Source organism: Bos mutus, chromosome 25 (assembly GCF_027580195.1).
Source record: "Bos mutus isolate GX-2022 chromosome 25, NWIPB_WYAK_1.1, whole genome shotgun sequence".
Taxonomy (NCBI): Eukaryota; Metazoa; Chordata; class Mammalia; order Artiodactyla; family Bovidae; genus Bos; species Bos mutus.
The window spans coordinates 40,740,695-40,755,927 of NC_091641.1; the positions used below are offsets into that span (position 1 = coordinate 40,740,695).

The 15,233-nt window shown below is 53.5% G+C and overlaps 1 protein-coding gene across 2 annotated transcripts in view; it reads right to left on the reverse strand.

Moving 5' to 3' along the window:
* Positions 1 to 15,233, reverse strand: part of CRAMP1 (cramped chromatin regulator homolog 1) — a 44,814-nt gene that overhangs the window by 6,896 nt on the left and 22,685 nt on the right. The window contains exons 7-16 of one of the 2 annotated variants that reach the window (XM_070362096.1): positions 10,248 to 10,333; positions 9,662 to 9,785; positions 8,582 to 8,663; positions 6,980 to 8,107; positions 5,771 to 5,948; positions 3,779 to 3,960; positions 3,619 to 3,693; positions 1,848 to 1,929; positions 804 to 908; positions 514 to 692 (exon numbers count right to left, since the gene is read on the reverse strand). In XM_070362096.1, coding sequence (XP_070218197.1) covers positions 514 to 692; positions 804 to 908; positions 1,848 to 1,929; positions 3,619 to 3,693; positions 3,779 to 3,960; positions 5,771 to 5,948; positions 6,980 to 8,107; positions 8,582 to 8,663; positions 9,662 to 9,785; positions 10,248 to 10,333 — 2,221 coding nt within the window. Of the gene's footprint in view, positions 1 to 513; positions 693 to 803; positions 909 to 1,847; positions 1,930 to 3,618; positions 3,694 to 3,778; positions 3,961 to 5,770; positions 5,949 to 6,979; positions 8,114 to 8,581; positions 8,664 to 9,661; positions 9,786 to 10,247; positions 10,334 to 15,233 lie in introns of both variants that reach the window. The other variant, XM_070362095.1, reaches the window with a different exon arrangement.

The following is a 15,233-nucleotide window of genomic DNA, read 5'->3' on the forward strand; positions in this document are numbered from 1 at the left end:
GGTGAGTGCGAGCCAGCCAGTGCCAGGCTGCCGTGGGGAAGCCGCTCCAGCCCATAGCCCCTCACAGGCAGAACACAGACTGAGGGACGGAAGCCACTCCCGGGGGCAAGACAGCCCGCTGCTTTCAGAGCGCACCCCCCGCACCGCCCCACACTGAAGACCGTCTGTGAGTCCACAGCCAACTTGCCACAGCAAGAGGTCCAGCTCATGGTACCCAGGCGGGGCTGGCTCTGCGGTCCTAAGGGGCCGCCCGCAGAGCAGGGGGCCAAGGCAGCGCCTGAGTGGCCTAGAGTCCTGGGTTCATCACCCGCTCTGCCTCCATCCATGGCTCGCCCACTGTGCCACGTGGCCTCACTCAGGCCCTGGCCTCCCTGTTCAGTGACCTCCTCCCTCCAGAGCAGAGCTGGAGTCCCATACCACCTCAGCCTGTGGCTGTGACTCTCAGGGACTGGACCCTAACGTGCCACCTCTGGAGCTGGTGGCAGCTTGGAGAAGCCCTCTGCACACACTCACCCCTACGGCGGGGAGTGGGTCTCCATTCTGGTGGGGGCCGGTGGAGTCTGGCCCCGTGACAGCCGCTGTCACCTCATCTGAAGACAGCGGGGAGATGCCGGACAAGCCATCTGTGTCCAGGACTGGCAGGGGGCTCCCAGGGATGATGCCAGCACTTTTAGCTGCTAGGTCAATAGCACCTGGAGAAGGAGCAACATGCAAGCCTCTGCTCCCATGATACCCGACGCCCACATGGAGGGGACCCCCACATGCAGGCCTCGCGTACACATCAGGCAGAGTCGCAGACTTACTGGCCAGGGGGCCCGTGGCCTGTGGGGGGAGGACCTTGGGCACAATCGGCCGGGACACAGCTGCTTTGGCCAGGGAGGACTGGACGGGCCGGAAGGAGCCTCTCCCTGTGAGGATGTGAGCGGAGGCAGACATATCAGCTGCACAAGCCAACAGCTGCTGGGCGTGCAGCAGGGCTGCACACACTCCCCTTCCCAACCAGTCTCCTGCACGGCCACGGTCCCGACCACAGAGCTGAGCCGAGCTGGAAACCACTGAATGTCCTAACACTTGCCAACTTGAGGAAGTCAGAGGTCACAGAGGGCCCCAATGGGCAGAAAGCACTGTTGCCTATGACAGCGGCATCACTGTGCCTCCTGGGGGCTGCTGAATGGCTATGGTCATGACTGTTGTCCCCAGAGATAGCCCTTTAACAGTGGCTGTTTCCTGAGCTGAGTCACAGACTCCTCTGAGATAGTCAGAGCCTCAGACCTAGGGCCAAAATTCTGTCTCTTCCACCTGGCTCCTTCCTGGCAGGCATTCTGCCATTGAAAAGTAGGTGTGAGAAAAAGCCACTGACTGCTGTCTGGGTCTTGGGAAATGAAGACTGATAGGATAAAGCATGGAATACGTGCTTCACTGAAGGAATCTCACGGCTTAAGATTCACTTCAAAGAGCAGGGACCCCTCTGAGCTTGGGGGAGCACGGAGCATGAGTCATGCACCCTACAGACTCACGTACCCCACTAAACGCCTGAAGACATCATGGACAGGGTGGACAAGAGACCCTTCTCTAAAGTGACCTGAGCACAGCACCCCATCCAGGGCCATGCGAGCCCACCTGGGGATGAAACTGCCTGCAAACCACTGGTCAGCAGTAAACAGCTGCCTGCCCATACCACTGCCTGGGCCCACTGCCCCCTGCAGCTGCACCCCATGTGTGCGTTGATAGAATGGACCCAGGAAAGCCTGGAAGGTAACTCAGAGAGCTATGGGGACAGACGCCTGTGATTCCCCAAGTCGGGGCTGCGAGGAAAGGAAAGCTTCCTGAGGAGCTGCGGTGCCCACCGGTCACAGAGGAATTCGACAGGATGGAGAAGGAGCAGACGTTGTGGGACTGGTTTTCAGATGGCCTCGGAAGCAGCGTCCTCTGTGGAGGGAAAACAGGCAGAGTGACCACCACCGGCTGCGAGAAGCAGGCTCATCGCTGACGCTGCCGGCTGTCTATGTGAAACGCTGACAGAGTGTGTCAGCCAGGGAGGCTGGAGGCGCGACAGGTCTGGGTACACAGCGGGGCCTCCCTGGGCGCTGCCAGGCGCCTTGAGCCAGTGCGCTGACTGTCCATGAGGTGAGAGGCCCTGGATCCCTGGCCAGCCTTGCACCTCTTTGAAAGGGCCAGGCAGTAGAACCTGCAGGCTCTGGCCGCGTGGTGTCTGTTATGGCTACTTGTGTCCACCCTGGTGCTGTGAAAGCAGCCATGCACAGCAGGGAAATGAGGGACCGGGGCCGTGTGCCAGCGAAACTTTTACAAAAACCGTTAAGTGAAGGAACCACAAATGAAGTGTGATTCCATTTATGTGAAATGCTCAGAACAGGCAGCTCCCAAGAGACAGGAAGTGGCTCCAGGGTTGGGAGGAAGCAGTGCAGGTAACAGGTCGGGGTTCTGTTTGGGGCATGAGGGGGCTGCATAACCCCATGAACATACTAAAACCCTGAACTGTATGCTTTAAATGGGCAGGCTTCCTAAGTATCAATAAAGCCACTGACGAACAACACAAAATAGCCACGGGCAGGCCGCAAGGGTGTCCTGGCTGAGACGCTGGGCTGCGGCGCATCCTCCAAGCCAGGAAGTGTGCTCCCTCATCCAGGGCGGAGGGTCTATGTATTTAACCAAATACATTAAAAATTAAATGCCCCAATGTTATATCAGGGTGCACAAAAAACATGGGGCACTTGGAATACATCTTCCTTTCTAAGGTCTGTGATGCAATCCCTCATTCCTAAATAAATTAATTCCAAAAGAGGAACAGATTTCTGCATCTAGTAAAAGGAGAACCTTGCATTAATTCACAAACATTCATCCATTTCAAAGCCCACAGTTCTTTCAGCATCATCTCCTTCATCTGTCACCTCCACGTAAAAACGCCCCCTTTCTCCTGTGCCTCTCACACCCGGCTCTCCCCTGTGGGTCTGCAGGCCGCATCCACGGGTGCTCCCAGCTTCATGACGACGAGCCCAGGAGAGGTCTGGCCTCTGGCCAACCCGTAAACCTTGCCAACTGCTTCCATTGATGAGTTTATAAATAGATGTTCTGAGAGCCTCAAATATAGTCCAATCTCAGACATTCTTGGAACCCAAATCCCTAGAACTTTCTGTCTTTTCTCTAAGCAGTTTTCACGCTGTGCTGAATCTACCTTTATTTTTAGGTACAGTTACGATCACTGTGACTTCCCTGGTGGCTCAGATAGTAAAGCGTCTGTCTACAATGTGAAAGACCTGGGTTCGATCCCTGGGTTGGGAAGATTCCCTGGAGAAGGAAATGGTAACCCACTCCAGTACTCTTGCCTTGAAAATCCCACAGACGGAGGAGCTTGGGTCAGGCTACTATCCATGGGGTCGCAAAGAGTCGGGCACGACTGAGCAACTACACTTTCTTTCTTTACGGTTGCTGTGACTACTCTATCTGTCCTAATTATTAATAAGGAGGAGGAAAGAACAAGGACTTCCCCACTTCACATGGTAAACCTGAGACCCAGGAGGACATGAGCGTGTTCTGAGCAGCCTGGCCGGCGGGACCGGCCAGCCCTCAAGGAGGCGTGCCGGTGGGCGGGGTGCTGACCTGGACCACCAGCGGCTTCCGCAGGTGCCGGTTCCGCAGCTTCCTGGGCTTTGGCAGGAAGAAGTCCGACTGCATCTGCGGGGAGACAGTGCTGGGCTGAGTGCGCCCTGTCCGCGCTTGGGCGGCCTGGCAGCCGGGGGTGGGGGGCAGGCCCACTTACGCTGATAGAGCTCAGGTGCTGCCGGAATGTCAGCTCTGTCTCCTTGTTGGGAAAGAAGAGCTTTCCATGCCGGCTGTTGGGTGGCAACGTTGTTGGGACAGCAAAAAGGCCACCGTCTGAGTCGCTGCTGCCCGTGCTGGTGGGACTGGCCACCAAGAGGGGCCTCGGAGGGTTTCTCAGACCTAGAGACGGAGAAGGGAGATGACAGCAGTGCTCCCAGAGCAACACCACCAGTGCAGAAGGGCGTCCACCAGGAAGAAAATCAGAAAGGAATTTTTGACGACCCTATCTGCTGTCCGTGAAAGAAATCTCCTGTATATCCATCCGTCCTCTCAGAAGCTGCTTTTCTCCTTCTCTCCCTGAAATTCTGGCCCTCACCAAGTAAGCACACCAGAGCTTTCCTTGACCTCCGCTGACCTCAGTGGAAGGGGAGATGCACCTTCCAAGTCATCCAGTCTAGACCACAGGTCAGCAAATGCTCTCTGGACACGGCCAGACAAGAAGTCAGCCTTGAGCACATGGTCTCTGCTGAACTCAGCACAAAAGCAGCCACAGACAACCTGTGAGCCAGTGGCAGTGTAAATAAAATAAAACTTTTATTTACAACTTTATTTAAATAAAGTTTACAATAAAACTTTATTTACAACCAGCAAGCTATGGACCATGATCCACTGATCTTCTTGGTCTTAGTCTGATTATACAGAAAAAAGGCCCAAAAATAAAAGGACAAAATATTTATGAACTACTATTTGGGGACTCCAGGCTTCCCACATGGCACGGCAGTAAAGAATACTCAAGAGATGCGGTTTCGATTTCTGGGTCAGATGATCCCCTGAAGGAGGAAATGGTCAACCACTCCAGTATTCTTGCCTAGAAAATGCCATGGACAGAGGAGCCTGGTGGGCTACAGTCCATGGGGTCGCAAAAGTCGGCCATGACTGAGCAACTGAACAACATTTGGGGACTCTGCTCACTGTTTTCATCACAGCCGCTGCTGCAGCTTATTTCATGCAAGAGATGGGTTCCCTTTCTTTGTTCTTTATTTGCAAATCTGTGAGGCTGAATCGACACACACAGTCCAGAGACTGTATCTTCCCAATGCCTGTCAGGATTCTAGAACTACAGGTGCCTTGGGCCAGAAGCATCCTCAATCAAGGAAAAATGTGGATATTTAAGAGTTCACAGAATCACAAAACTGAAGCCCAGAGAGAAGGTGGAGACGACCATACAGCCTACCTGCTGGCACCACCCTGGTTCAACTCTGATGAACGTGCCTCTGCCCTGAGGACAATGGGCTCAGAGTCTGTGGCTGCCCCACAGGGGCCACGGCCAGAGAAGGACCAACACCAGGACGGAAACAGAAACATGGACGGCAGGAGAAGGGGCCTGACCCTCCACCAGCGTCGCTCTTTAGAATCGTGCAGAGTGAGCAATGCCAGCCACGACGACGTATTTTTTTTTCTAATAAAAACAGCAAGTAAATCGACGCCTTAGGGAAATGGGTTTTGTCTCTCCTGGGGTTTTATGTGCCACAAAACCGAATAAGAGACCCTGAACAATTACTTCCCAGACACAACTGTGGACCAGCAGGTAGGCCAGTCTTGCTTTCCAAGATTTGTGTTCAGCTGGTGGGGAATCCCTTAACTGAAAGCCTCACTATTCTATTATTTCAGAGGAAAAGAAAAGCAGCCTTTCTAAGACCCAGAAAGAACCAGCCCTCCTCAGGCTCTAAACCACCAGTTCAGCAGGACAGAGGCTCCTGGTGACCTCAGAAGGCAAGTCCCCCAAGGTGAACACTGGCCGGGGTCCCCCACATCTCCTGTCAGCTCCCACACCCAGTACCCCAGGGCTTTTACGTTGGGCCCTGCTCTCCCCTCCCTGTGAGGCGGTGGTGATTTCTCTACCTGCATGCCATCCACCAGCCTGTGGCCAACACAGTGGAGCCCCAGGCCCCTGTAGGCCCAGCGCCGCATGTGGCCATCCGAGCCTCACCTGAGGAGCAAGGTACGGAGCTGGGCGAGAAGGCCTTGCTGTGGCGGAGGGCAGCCTGGTTTCGGGGGCAGCGCGGGCTGCGGGAGCTGACGGTCACTACTTTTCCTGGTGGCGTCGTTGACTGCTCCTCCTGGGTGGGCCTCACGGAGGCTGTGGAGCCAGTGTTCGTCTCTGGAGCCTGGGACAGAGGCACAGAAATACACTTGAGCGTGGAGGAACAGCAGAGGGTCAGAGGTCACACGCCGTGACACATGGTCAGCGCCCCAGGCCCCCAGGGAAACAGCCGCTGTCCTCTGGGAGCCCTCTGCCTTCACTGCCATGGTGGCACAGACAGGATGTACCCCGCAGTGACAGGAGGGGATGCCGAGCAGCAAGCCACAGGGACTCACCTTCTTAAAGCCTCTTCTGTGAGTCAGAGAAAGGAAACACAAGAGTAATTTCTAAAGCTAAACACAAGCACGGCCAAAGAGCCCTCTGCGGAGTCAAAACCCCCACCTCAGGGGTTTCATGGGCCTGCCTGAGGCCACGGCTCCTGCCGGCCTGGCTGCCATCAAGTGCCCGGGCCCCCACCACACAGGCACCCCTTCCACTCACCATGCCTGTGACTTCACCCCCCAGCCCCCAGCACCACTGCTCTCCTGCCAGGAGAGCTGACTCTTCCGGCCCATGTTGGGGCTCTGCTCACTGGCCTCAGCAAGGTCCACCCAGCAGGTTGCCCTTTCCCAGGGCCATCGCAGCCACTGCCCCTCAACCAGGAGCCTGGCGAGGAACTCCAGACCACTCCAACCAGCTACCTCCCAGGGAGCTGCCCACCAGGTCCCCGGGCCACACTCCACCCAGCGCAGCCCCTACCCAGCTCTGCTCCCTGCTCCCCGGCTGTGCCCCCACCGTCCCCCCAGGAAGGCCTTTCCCAAGCACACTGAAACCTGCCCTGTTCCCAGCTCCATGCCACGCTGCCCCCGTACCCATCCAAGGCTCATCCCCATGGCCCACACGCTCAGGCACAGCAGCCTCCCCACAGCCACGCACAGTGCAGCCTGTGTGAGCCCCGCGGGACAGGACAAAGGCCTGTACCACAGGGCACAGTGCCCGCGTGCACCCAACCCTGCTCCAGGGAACCACAGGCCAGCCCCAGACCAGCTCCTCTGGGAGCCCCTGGGCCCGACCACCTGCCCCAAGGCCGATCCCTCCTCTCTGGACCCCACTTACCAGCCGGGGGTTGACCTCAGTGGAGATGAGCTTTAGCAGGCAGCTGAGGAGGCGCTGCTTGTGGAAGGTGGCGGGTTGGGGGCTGGCGTGGGGGCCTGAGGCCTCTGGGCCCAGCACCGCCAGCCAGTCGTACTCCAGCTGCAGCTTGCTGGGCTTGCCCATCATGAGGTAGACTTCAGCCAGCGTGAGGCTCTCAGAGGTCTGCAGGTTCCAGCCCTCCTCGCGCAGCTGCTGGGCCAGCCGGCTGGCCGGGACATCCTTCGGAGGCTTGGCGGCAGGCTGGCCCTGAGGCGGAGGGTCCGAGGGGCTCACCTTCTCCTGAGGCTCCTCTGCAGGCGTGTCCAGCAAGTCTTTAGTGCAGACGTCTGGCTGGAACCCGGGGCTGGACTGAGGCTCTGGGCCGGGCGGGCCACGGACAGGGGACGGGGCCCTGGTCCGGGCGAGGTCAGCCCCCTCCGCGCTTCGGGCCTCCGGGGACGGCCAGGCTGCAGGCCGCGGGTCCACATGGCGGCCCTGCTCGGGAATGATGAGGTCCTGGCAGGACTTCATGTAGCGGGGGAAGGGGTCCAGCAGGGACAGCTCATCCTCCAGATCCGGGAGCTGGCCGCAGGCACAAGCTGGCGCCCCAGGCTCTCGGGCAGGGCCGTCCCCACCCTCTGCAGCGGCAACCGCTGGGGTCTTCTCAAGTCGTCCCCCAGCATCCTGCAGCCCCGGAGGGAGCCTGTCGGAGGCATCTGGGCTGCTGAAACTTGCGGCAGCCCCCTCCCCAGGGGCACTTTCTGGGGAACTCTCCCCGGAGCTCTGTGAGGCATCGGTGGAGGGAGGAGGCCGCCCCCCAGCCTTGGCCTCGGAAATGGCCCTCGGGCACTTCAGCTGGCCCCTGGCCGTGCCCTGCCCGCTCTGGATGCCCAGGATCTGGGCCGGGGGCAGCGTGTGGGTGTCCTTGGCACTCTGCTTGCACCGGCCACCCTCCTGCCAGTGCACTGTGCAGAAGGCCTTGGAATGCACCACGCGGGCCACGCCTGGCAGCGGTGTCAGTGTGCAGTTCTCTCCCGGGAACAAGTGCAGCGCCACCTTCTCCTGTGTTGGCTCCGAGAATGAGTCCTGCAACTGCCGCTCCTCCAGCGTCTTCCGCTGAGTGCACCGTCAAGGATCCACCTGTGGCAGCTCGCACCCCCAGGCCACGGGGCCTCGGGGAGACAGGCGGGCCACTTCCTTCTGTAGGGGCCCCACACCCATCACCCGCCCTCTGGGCTGGGGACTGCGAAGGACATGAAGATGGAGAGCTGACCTCAGTCATTTCCCTCAACCTGCTGGCAGGGGTGCCTTGGCCACAGCCCGTGGGCCACAGAGCAGCCATTCAGGCATGGAGGGCCATTATGACAAGAGTTCTCACACTGTGAGGAAACCACAAAAGGGGCTCAGACCTCAAGCCCAGAGGACGAAGGGCTGTAGGTTTTAGTTCTGTTCCACACCAGCCCATGGCCCAAATGCTACACCCCAGGGCTCTGCTGCAAAGCCAGGACTGAGACGGAGATGCCCCCAAGTCTCAGGCAGCAGGTGCTGCAGAGTCCCAGGGTTGCTTCAGTAAGAAAAAGATACGATTCTCACTTCATGAAGTGCCCACTTCTGCTTCAGGAACTCAATGAGGCTGGAGACCTTCCGATGTAGCTCCACAATCATCCTGCACAGAATGACAGACAGAGGCAGGGGCTGGGACGTGCGGGGCCTTCTGGGAGTCCTGGAGGCTGTGGTGGCAAGACGCTGCCATGATCTCAAGGCCCGAGCCGCAGTGTCCCTGCAGAGCCCCTGGCTCTTTTCCTAACACCAACCCTTTAAACTGAGAAAACTGGAGGCCCACGTGAAACTGCAAGAAAAAGTAAGAGAACCAAGCGCGCTTTACAGGATGAGGCCTCAACCAGGACAGAGCCTGGCACAACGGTCCTCCCCTACCAGCTCCTTCAGGGGTCAGAGTGGGTCCAGCCTTAATGAAGCCCAAGAAAATAAAAGTATGTATGGAAGGAATGAAGTCCTGACCCAGGCTACGACACAGATGAACCCTGAGACCACAATGCTCACTGAGAGAGGTCAGACAGAAAGGACTCACGTACAGTTTCTGCTGACGTGAAACGTCCAGCACTGGTGAATCTACAAGGACCAGTGCAGGGAGGCCGGTGGGGCCTGGGGAAGGGACGGGGGGATGGGCAGTGAGTGTTAGGTGGGCATGGGGTTCCCTCTTGGGGGATGAAAATTTCTGCGACTAGAGAGAGGTCACGGCTATACAACACTGTGAAGGTGCCCAATGCCCTGAACTGGGCCTTTAAAAGAGCTTGCAGTTAATCTACAAGATAATGAGAACTGGAGAATGACCCATTCCTGAGTGCCTGGTGCATAGCCAGACACACGGAAGGAGAAAATAGGGAGCAGTTCTCAGGGAAAGAGGAGGGAAGACCCTGAAGCTGTTGGCCTGTGACCACGTGATGTGTTCACACCCGCTGTCAGCCTGCAAAACCCCAGCCAGCGATGCAAACGCAGCTCCGGAGTCCGAGGACCCCGCGCCGAGGCAGCCCTCACCCTACCCTCAGGTGGAGCCGGGGCACCGGGGATGGCTGCTGCTCCCCCAGGGGCCCCTCTAGCCCTGTCCCTTGCAGCTCGCTCCCCTCCAAATGTCCAGCGTCTCACCTGAGCCGCGGGTTCTGGGCGAGGCTCTGCACTCGGGCCCAGGCGTGGTTGTTCCGTGGCTGCAGCTCCACAGGGACTCTCAGGGGCAGACGCACTGGCTTCTGGTCCTCTTCGTCACTCAGGCCTGCGACAGGAAGGGGCTTTAGAGCCGTCTGTTCAGGTACAGACAGACCTCGATGATAAGATGAAGCTCTTGGTCGGACGGCTAAGGTGCCCAGAGAGGAGGAGGGGCAAGCAGCCCTGGGGAACGCTGGAGGGGGTAGGGCGAGGAGCGGCCCTACATCTGCCACAGCCACCACATGCCCGCTGTGCCAGGCCCCAGCCCGGCCACAGGAGACTCGCCCTGACACCTCTGATGCACCATCTCAGGACGGTTGGGGCTTCAGAGCTGAACTAGATGCCTGAGTGGACACATCACTGTGCCTGGAGTCGCAGTCCAGGAGCGATCACCCAGGCTCGGCTGCCACAGGACGTTTTCAGCTCAGGCTGGAAATCACTAAATGCAGCCGTCCAGCAAGCCTCCCTGACGGAAACGGGTCCTCAACGCCCGGCCTGGCCCGCCCCAGCGGAGCTGCATCTGACGTACCATCAGGGTCACAGAGTTTCTTCAGGGCGCGGCACATGGGTGCTTTGATCCGCAGGTTCCTCCCTTTGTACCGGACTGTGGTGGCCCTGGGAGAGGGGTTGAAGGAGCGCTGAGGCCTCAGAGTAGAGTCACTCCCACCCTGTGCAGTGATGGAGGGCCCCAGCCAAGCACCCAGCCTGGCCTCCGGGGGTTCTGCTCAGCCCCATGAGAGGGCCCCTGCAGAAGCTCCCAGAGTTGCGGGCAGATGGACGTCACATGACAGACGACAAGGCTGGCTCTGGACCTCCCTGAGCAGGCAGCACGCCACAAAGGGGGTGCCCACCGCTCAGGACATGCCCTACCCTCCTGCCTGGCCACAAGCACCCGCCACTGCCCACCCAACAGCCTGCTCCTGGAGTGGGGGAGGGCCGCCCCACCCCCGCCCCAGAGCAGATGGGCTCACCCACCTCTACGTGACCTCTCAACCCACCCCACCTCTGCCCATCAGGAACGTCACCCATGCCTCTGCAAACCACACTGGGGGACGAGTGGAGGCTGGGGCCCTGGTAGCCAGCAGGTGGGGGTGCTACATGCTTGTGCTCCCCACACTGGCCTGCAGCGGGCCCAGGTTCAGTGGGGCCTGCCCTACACGTCATAGCTGTGGGTGACTCTCTCTGAACACTGCTGTGGCAGCAATTTATACAATGTTCAAATTACATAAAGAAATACTACTGCTAACTAATTAAAGAAAAATAAAAGCCACGAAAAATAGCTCCCTCTGAAAACACATTTGATACGCTTTGGCAATACTCAATAAAGGTAAACTGTCTTCAAGACTGCAGCCAAACAAGGTAGGCCAGACAATCACGAAAGATTGGGGGTGATCAGGAAGGTCCCTGCAGCCTCTATGTTCTTGCTCCACTTGAAAACGGGAAAATCACAAATGACGCATCTTGGCTAGAACTTCCAAATAAAACCACCCCAAGACTCCATGGAGCGAGCCCCTAAGAAAAGGCATCGGCCAGCCACCCAATGGTTGGTGAACAAAGAAAGGTTTATGTTTTACAAAAGGTTCCAGGCTGATATCTACTGCTTTTATGATTGCTTTTTTACCTGTTTTAAAAATTGAACTACAATATTGTGTTAGTTTCAGAAGTATAGTAAAGAGATTAGGTTATACGTGTATACATTCTTTTCCGGTTCTCACAAGGTTTCACTATTACAAGATCCTGAACACAGTTCCCTCTGCTACACAGTAACTCCATGTTTCTTTGTTTTACATATGGTACTGTGTATCTGCTAACCCCCAACTCTTAACTCATCCCTCCACCCCTTTACCCTCTGGTAACCACAAGTTTGTTTTCTACATCTATGAATCTGTTTTGTAAATAAGTTTATTTGTATTATTTTTTAGATTCCACCAATGGACATGAGTTTGAGCAAACTCCGGGAGATGGTGAAGGACAGGGAAGCCTGGCGTGCTGCAGGCCATGGGGTTGAAAAGTTGGACACAACTGAGTGACTGAACAACAGCATCGGTTTGCCTATATTCTCTGCTAGGAGCTTTATAGTGCTGTGTCTTGTATTTATGTTTTTAAGCCATTTTGAGTTTGGTTTTGTATATGGTGTGAAGGTGTGCTTTAACTTCATTGGTTTACATGTGACCGACTGTCCAGCTGTCCCAATACCACTTGCTGAAGAGACTGTCTTCTCGCCATTGCGTACTCTTGCCTCCTTTCTCAAAGGTGAATGGACCATAGGCATGTGTTTCTTTCTGGGCTCTCCATTCTCTCCCACTGATCCAAAGGTCTGTCTTTACACAAAGGCCACACACAGTTTGGATTACTGTAGCTTTGTAGCGTTGTCTGAAGTCTGGGAGGGTTATGCCTCTAGCTTTGCTCTTTTCCCTCAGGATTTGCTTTGGCAATTCTGGGTCTTTTTGGTTTCATACAAATTTTGGGATTACTTGTTCTCATTCGGTGAAAAACATCATGGGTAATCTACAAATTGCTTTGTCCAGTACAGCCATGTTAACTGTATTAATTCTTCCACTCCAAGGGCATGGGATATCTTTCCATTTCCTTGAATCATCTTTGATTTCCTTTATCAGTGTTTCATAGTTTTCAACATAGAAAATTTTCACCTCCCTGTTCAAGTTTTGGAGAAGGAAATGGCAACCTACTCCAATGATTTTGCCTAGAGAATCCCTCTGGGGTCACAGAATTGGACAGAATTGGACTGAAGCAACTTAGCAGCAGCAGCAGGTCAGGTTTATTTCTAAAATTTTAATTTTTTTTCATGCGATTTTAAGCACAATTTACTCTTTCTACCCTTGACCTTAACCAAAGGCTGAGAAGCTATTTTTACTCTCTTTCTGGTATTTCAGCGTAAAGAAATGCCACAGATTTCTGTGTATTAATCTCGTGCCCTACTATGTTACTGAATTCACTTTGTAAGTTCAGGTGGCTTTTGCGTGGAGTCTTCAGGGTTTTCTATATAGAGTCATGTCATCTGCATATGATGACAACTTTACCTCTTCCCTTCCAGTCTGGATGCCTTTTCTTTTTCCTGACTGTTGTGGCTATGAGTTCCAATACTTTGTTAAATAGATGATGACAGTAGGATCCTTGTCTTCTTCCAGAAGTTGACAGGAAGGCTTTCAGCTTCTCATCATTCAGCATTATGTTGGCTATAGGTCTGTCAAGATTAGTTTTTATTATGTTGAAATGTTTCCTCCACACCTACTTTGGTGAGAGTCAATGCTTTTTCTGCATCTATTTGAGATGACTGCATGGTCTTTTCTTCTGCTGATGTGGTTAATCACGTTGACTGACTCACATGTGCTGAACCATCCTAGGGACTCTGGGACAAATCCATCTTGATTGCAGCATATGATCTTTTATATATGTTGTTGGATTTGGCTTGCTAATATTGTGCTGAGAGTTTTCCATCTGAATTCATCAAAGATACTGGCTGGTCATCATTTTTGGTATTGGCCTGGATTTGTATCAGGCTGATGGTACATTCACAGATTGACTTTGGAGGAAACACTTTGGTGTTTCCTCCCCTCAGCCTTCTGGAAGAGTATGAGAAGGATTAATATAAGTTCTTCGTATGTTTGGCAGAATTCTCCAAGTGAAGCCATCTGTTTTCACGGAGCTTTTTTTTTTAAAATTTTTATTGGAAGTTTCTGCTGTACAGAAAGTGAATCAGTTATATTATCTATACACACAAATGCTGCTGCTGCAGATTAGTCTCTTCAGTTGTGTCAGACTCTGTGTGACCCTACGGACTGCAGCCTGCCAGGCTCCTCTGTCTGTGGGATTCTCTAGGCAAGAGTACTGGAGTGGGTTGCCATTCCCCCCTACTTCAGGTTATCTTCCCAACCCAGGGATTGAACCCAGGTGTCTTGCATTCCAGACAGATTCTTTACTGCTGAGCCACCAGGGAAGCCCATATATATACACATACACACATCCTTTCTTTTTAAAATTTCCTTCCTATTTAAGTCACCACAACAATGCATTGAATTCCCTATGCCATACAGTAGGTTCTCACCAGTTATCTATTTTATACATATGAAGGGAGTTTTTAAATTACAGATTGTTTCACTTCCAGTGACTGGTCTATTCAAATTATGTTTCCTTTTGATTCAGTTTTGATGGGCTGTTACAGCTAGGTTGTTCATTTTGTTGGTATCTAACTTTTCATATGCTTATTTAACTTATATGCAGAGTACATCATGAGAAACGCTGGGCTGAATGAAGCAGAAACTAGAATCAAGACTGCTGGGAGAAATACCAATAACCTCAGATATGCAGATGACACCACCCTTATGGCAGGAAGTGAAGAGGAACTAAAAAGCCTCTTGATGAAAGTTAAAGAGGAGAGTGAGAAAGTTGGCTTGAAGTTCAACATTCAGAAAACAAAGATCATGGTATCTGGTCCCATCACTTCATGGTGAATAGATGGGAAAATAGTGGAAACAGTGGCAGACTGTTTTTTCGGGCTCCAAAATCACTGCAGATGGTGAGTACGGCCATGAAATTAAAAGATGCTTGCTCCATGGAAGAAAAGTTATGACCAACCTAGACAACATATTAAAAAGCAGAGACACTACTTTGCTAACAAAGGTCCTTCTAGTGAAAGTTTTGGTTTTTCCAGTAGTTATGCATGGATGTGAGAGTTGGACTATAAAGAAAGGTGAGTGCTAAGGAATTGATGCTTTTAAACTGTGGTGTTGGAGAAGACTCTTGAGAGTCACTTGGACTGCAAGGAGATCCAACCAGTCCATCCTAAAGGAAAGCAGTCCTGAATATTCATTGGAAGGACTGATGGTGAAGCTGAAACTCCAAAACTTTGGCCACCTGCTGCGAAGAACTGACTCATTGGAAAAGACCCTGCTGCTGGGAAAGATTGAAGGCAGGAGGAGAAGGGGACAAGAGGATGAGATTGTTGGATGACATCACCAACTCAATGGACATGAGTTTGAGTACAAACTACAGGAGTTGGTGATGGACAGGGAGGCCTGGTGTACTGTAGTCAATCCATGGGGTTGCAAAGAGCCGGACACTACTGAGCAACTGAACTGAACTTTGCATGATATTTTCTAATGATTTTTTTTAATATATCTGAGGTGTCAGTTGCCATTTCTTCTCTCTTCTTACCTCATTTGGATCATCTCTTTATTTTTCTTGGTGAGCCTGGCTAGAGATTTATCAATATTTTTGTCCTTTTAAAATCCCAACTCTTGGTTTAATTGATTTTTTTTCCTATTGTTTAATTTCTATTTATGTCCTCTCTGATCTTTATTCTGCTGACTTCACGTTTTGTTTGTTCTTCTTTCTCTAATTCTATTAGGTGGTAGGTTTCGGTTTATTGGGGTTCTTTCTTGTTTTTTTTTTGACAAGGGCCTATATGGCTATGAACTTTTCAGGACTGCTTTTGCTATACCCATGGACTTTATATGGTTGTGTTTTCACTGCCTTTTGTCTTTTAAGAGTTTTT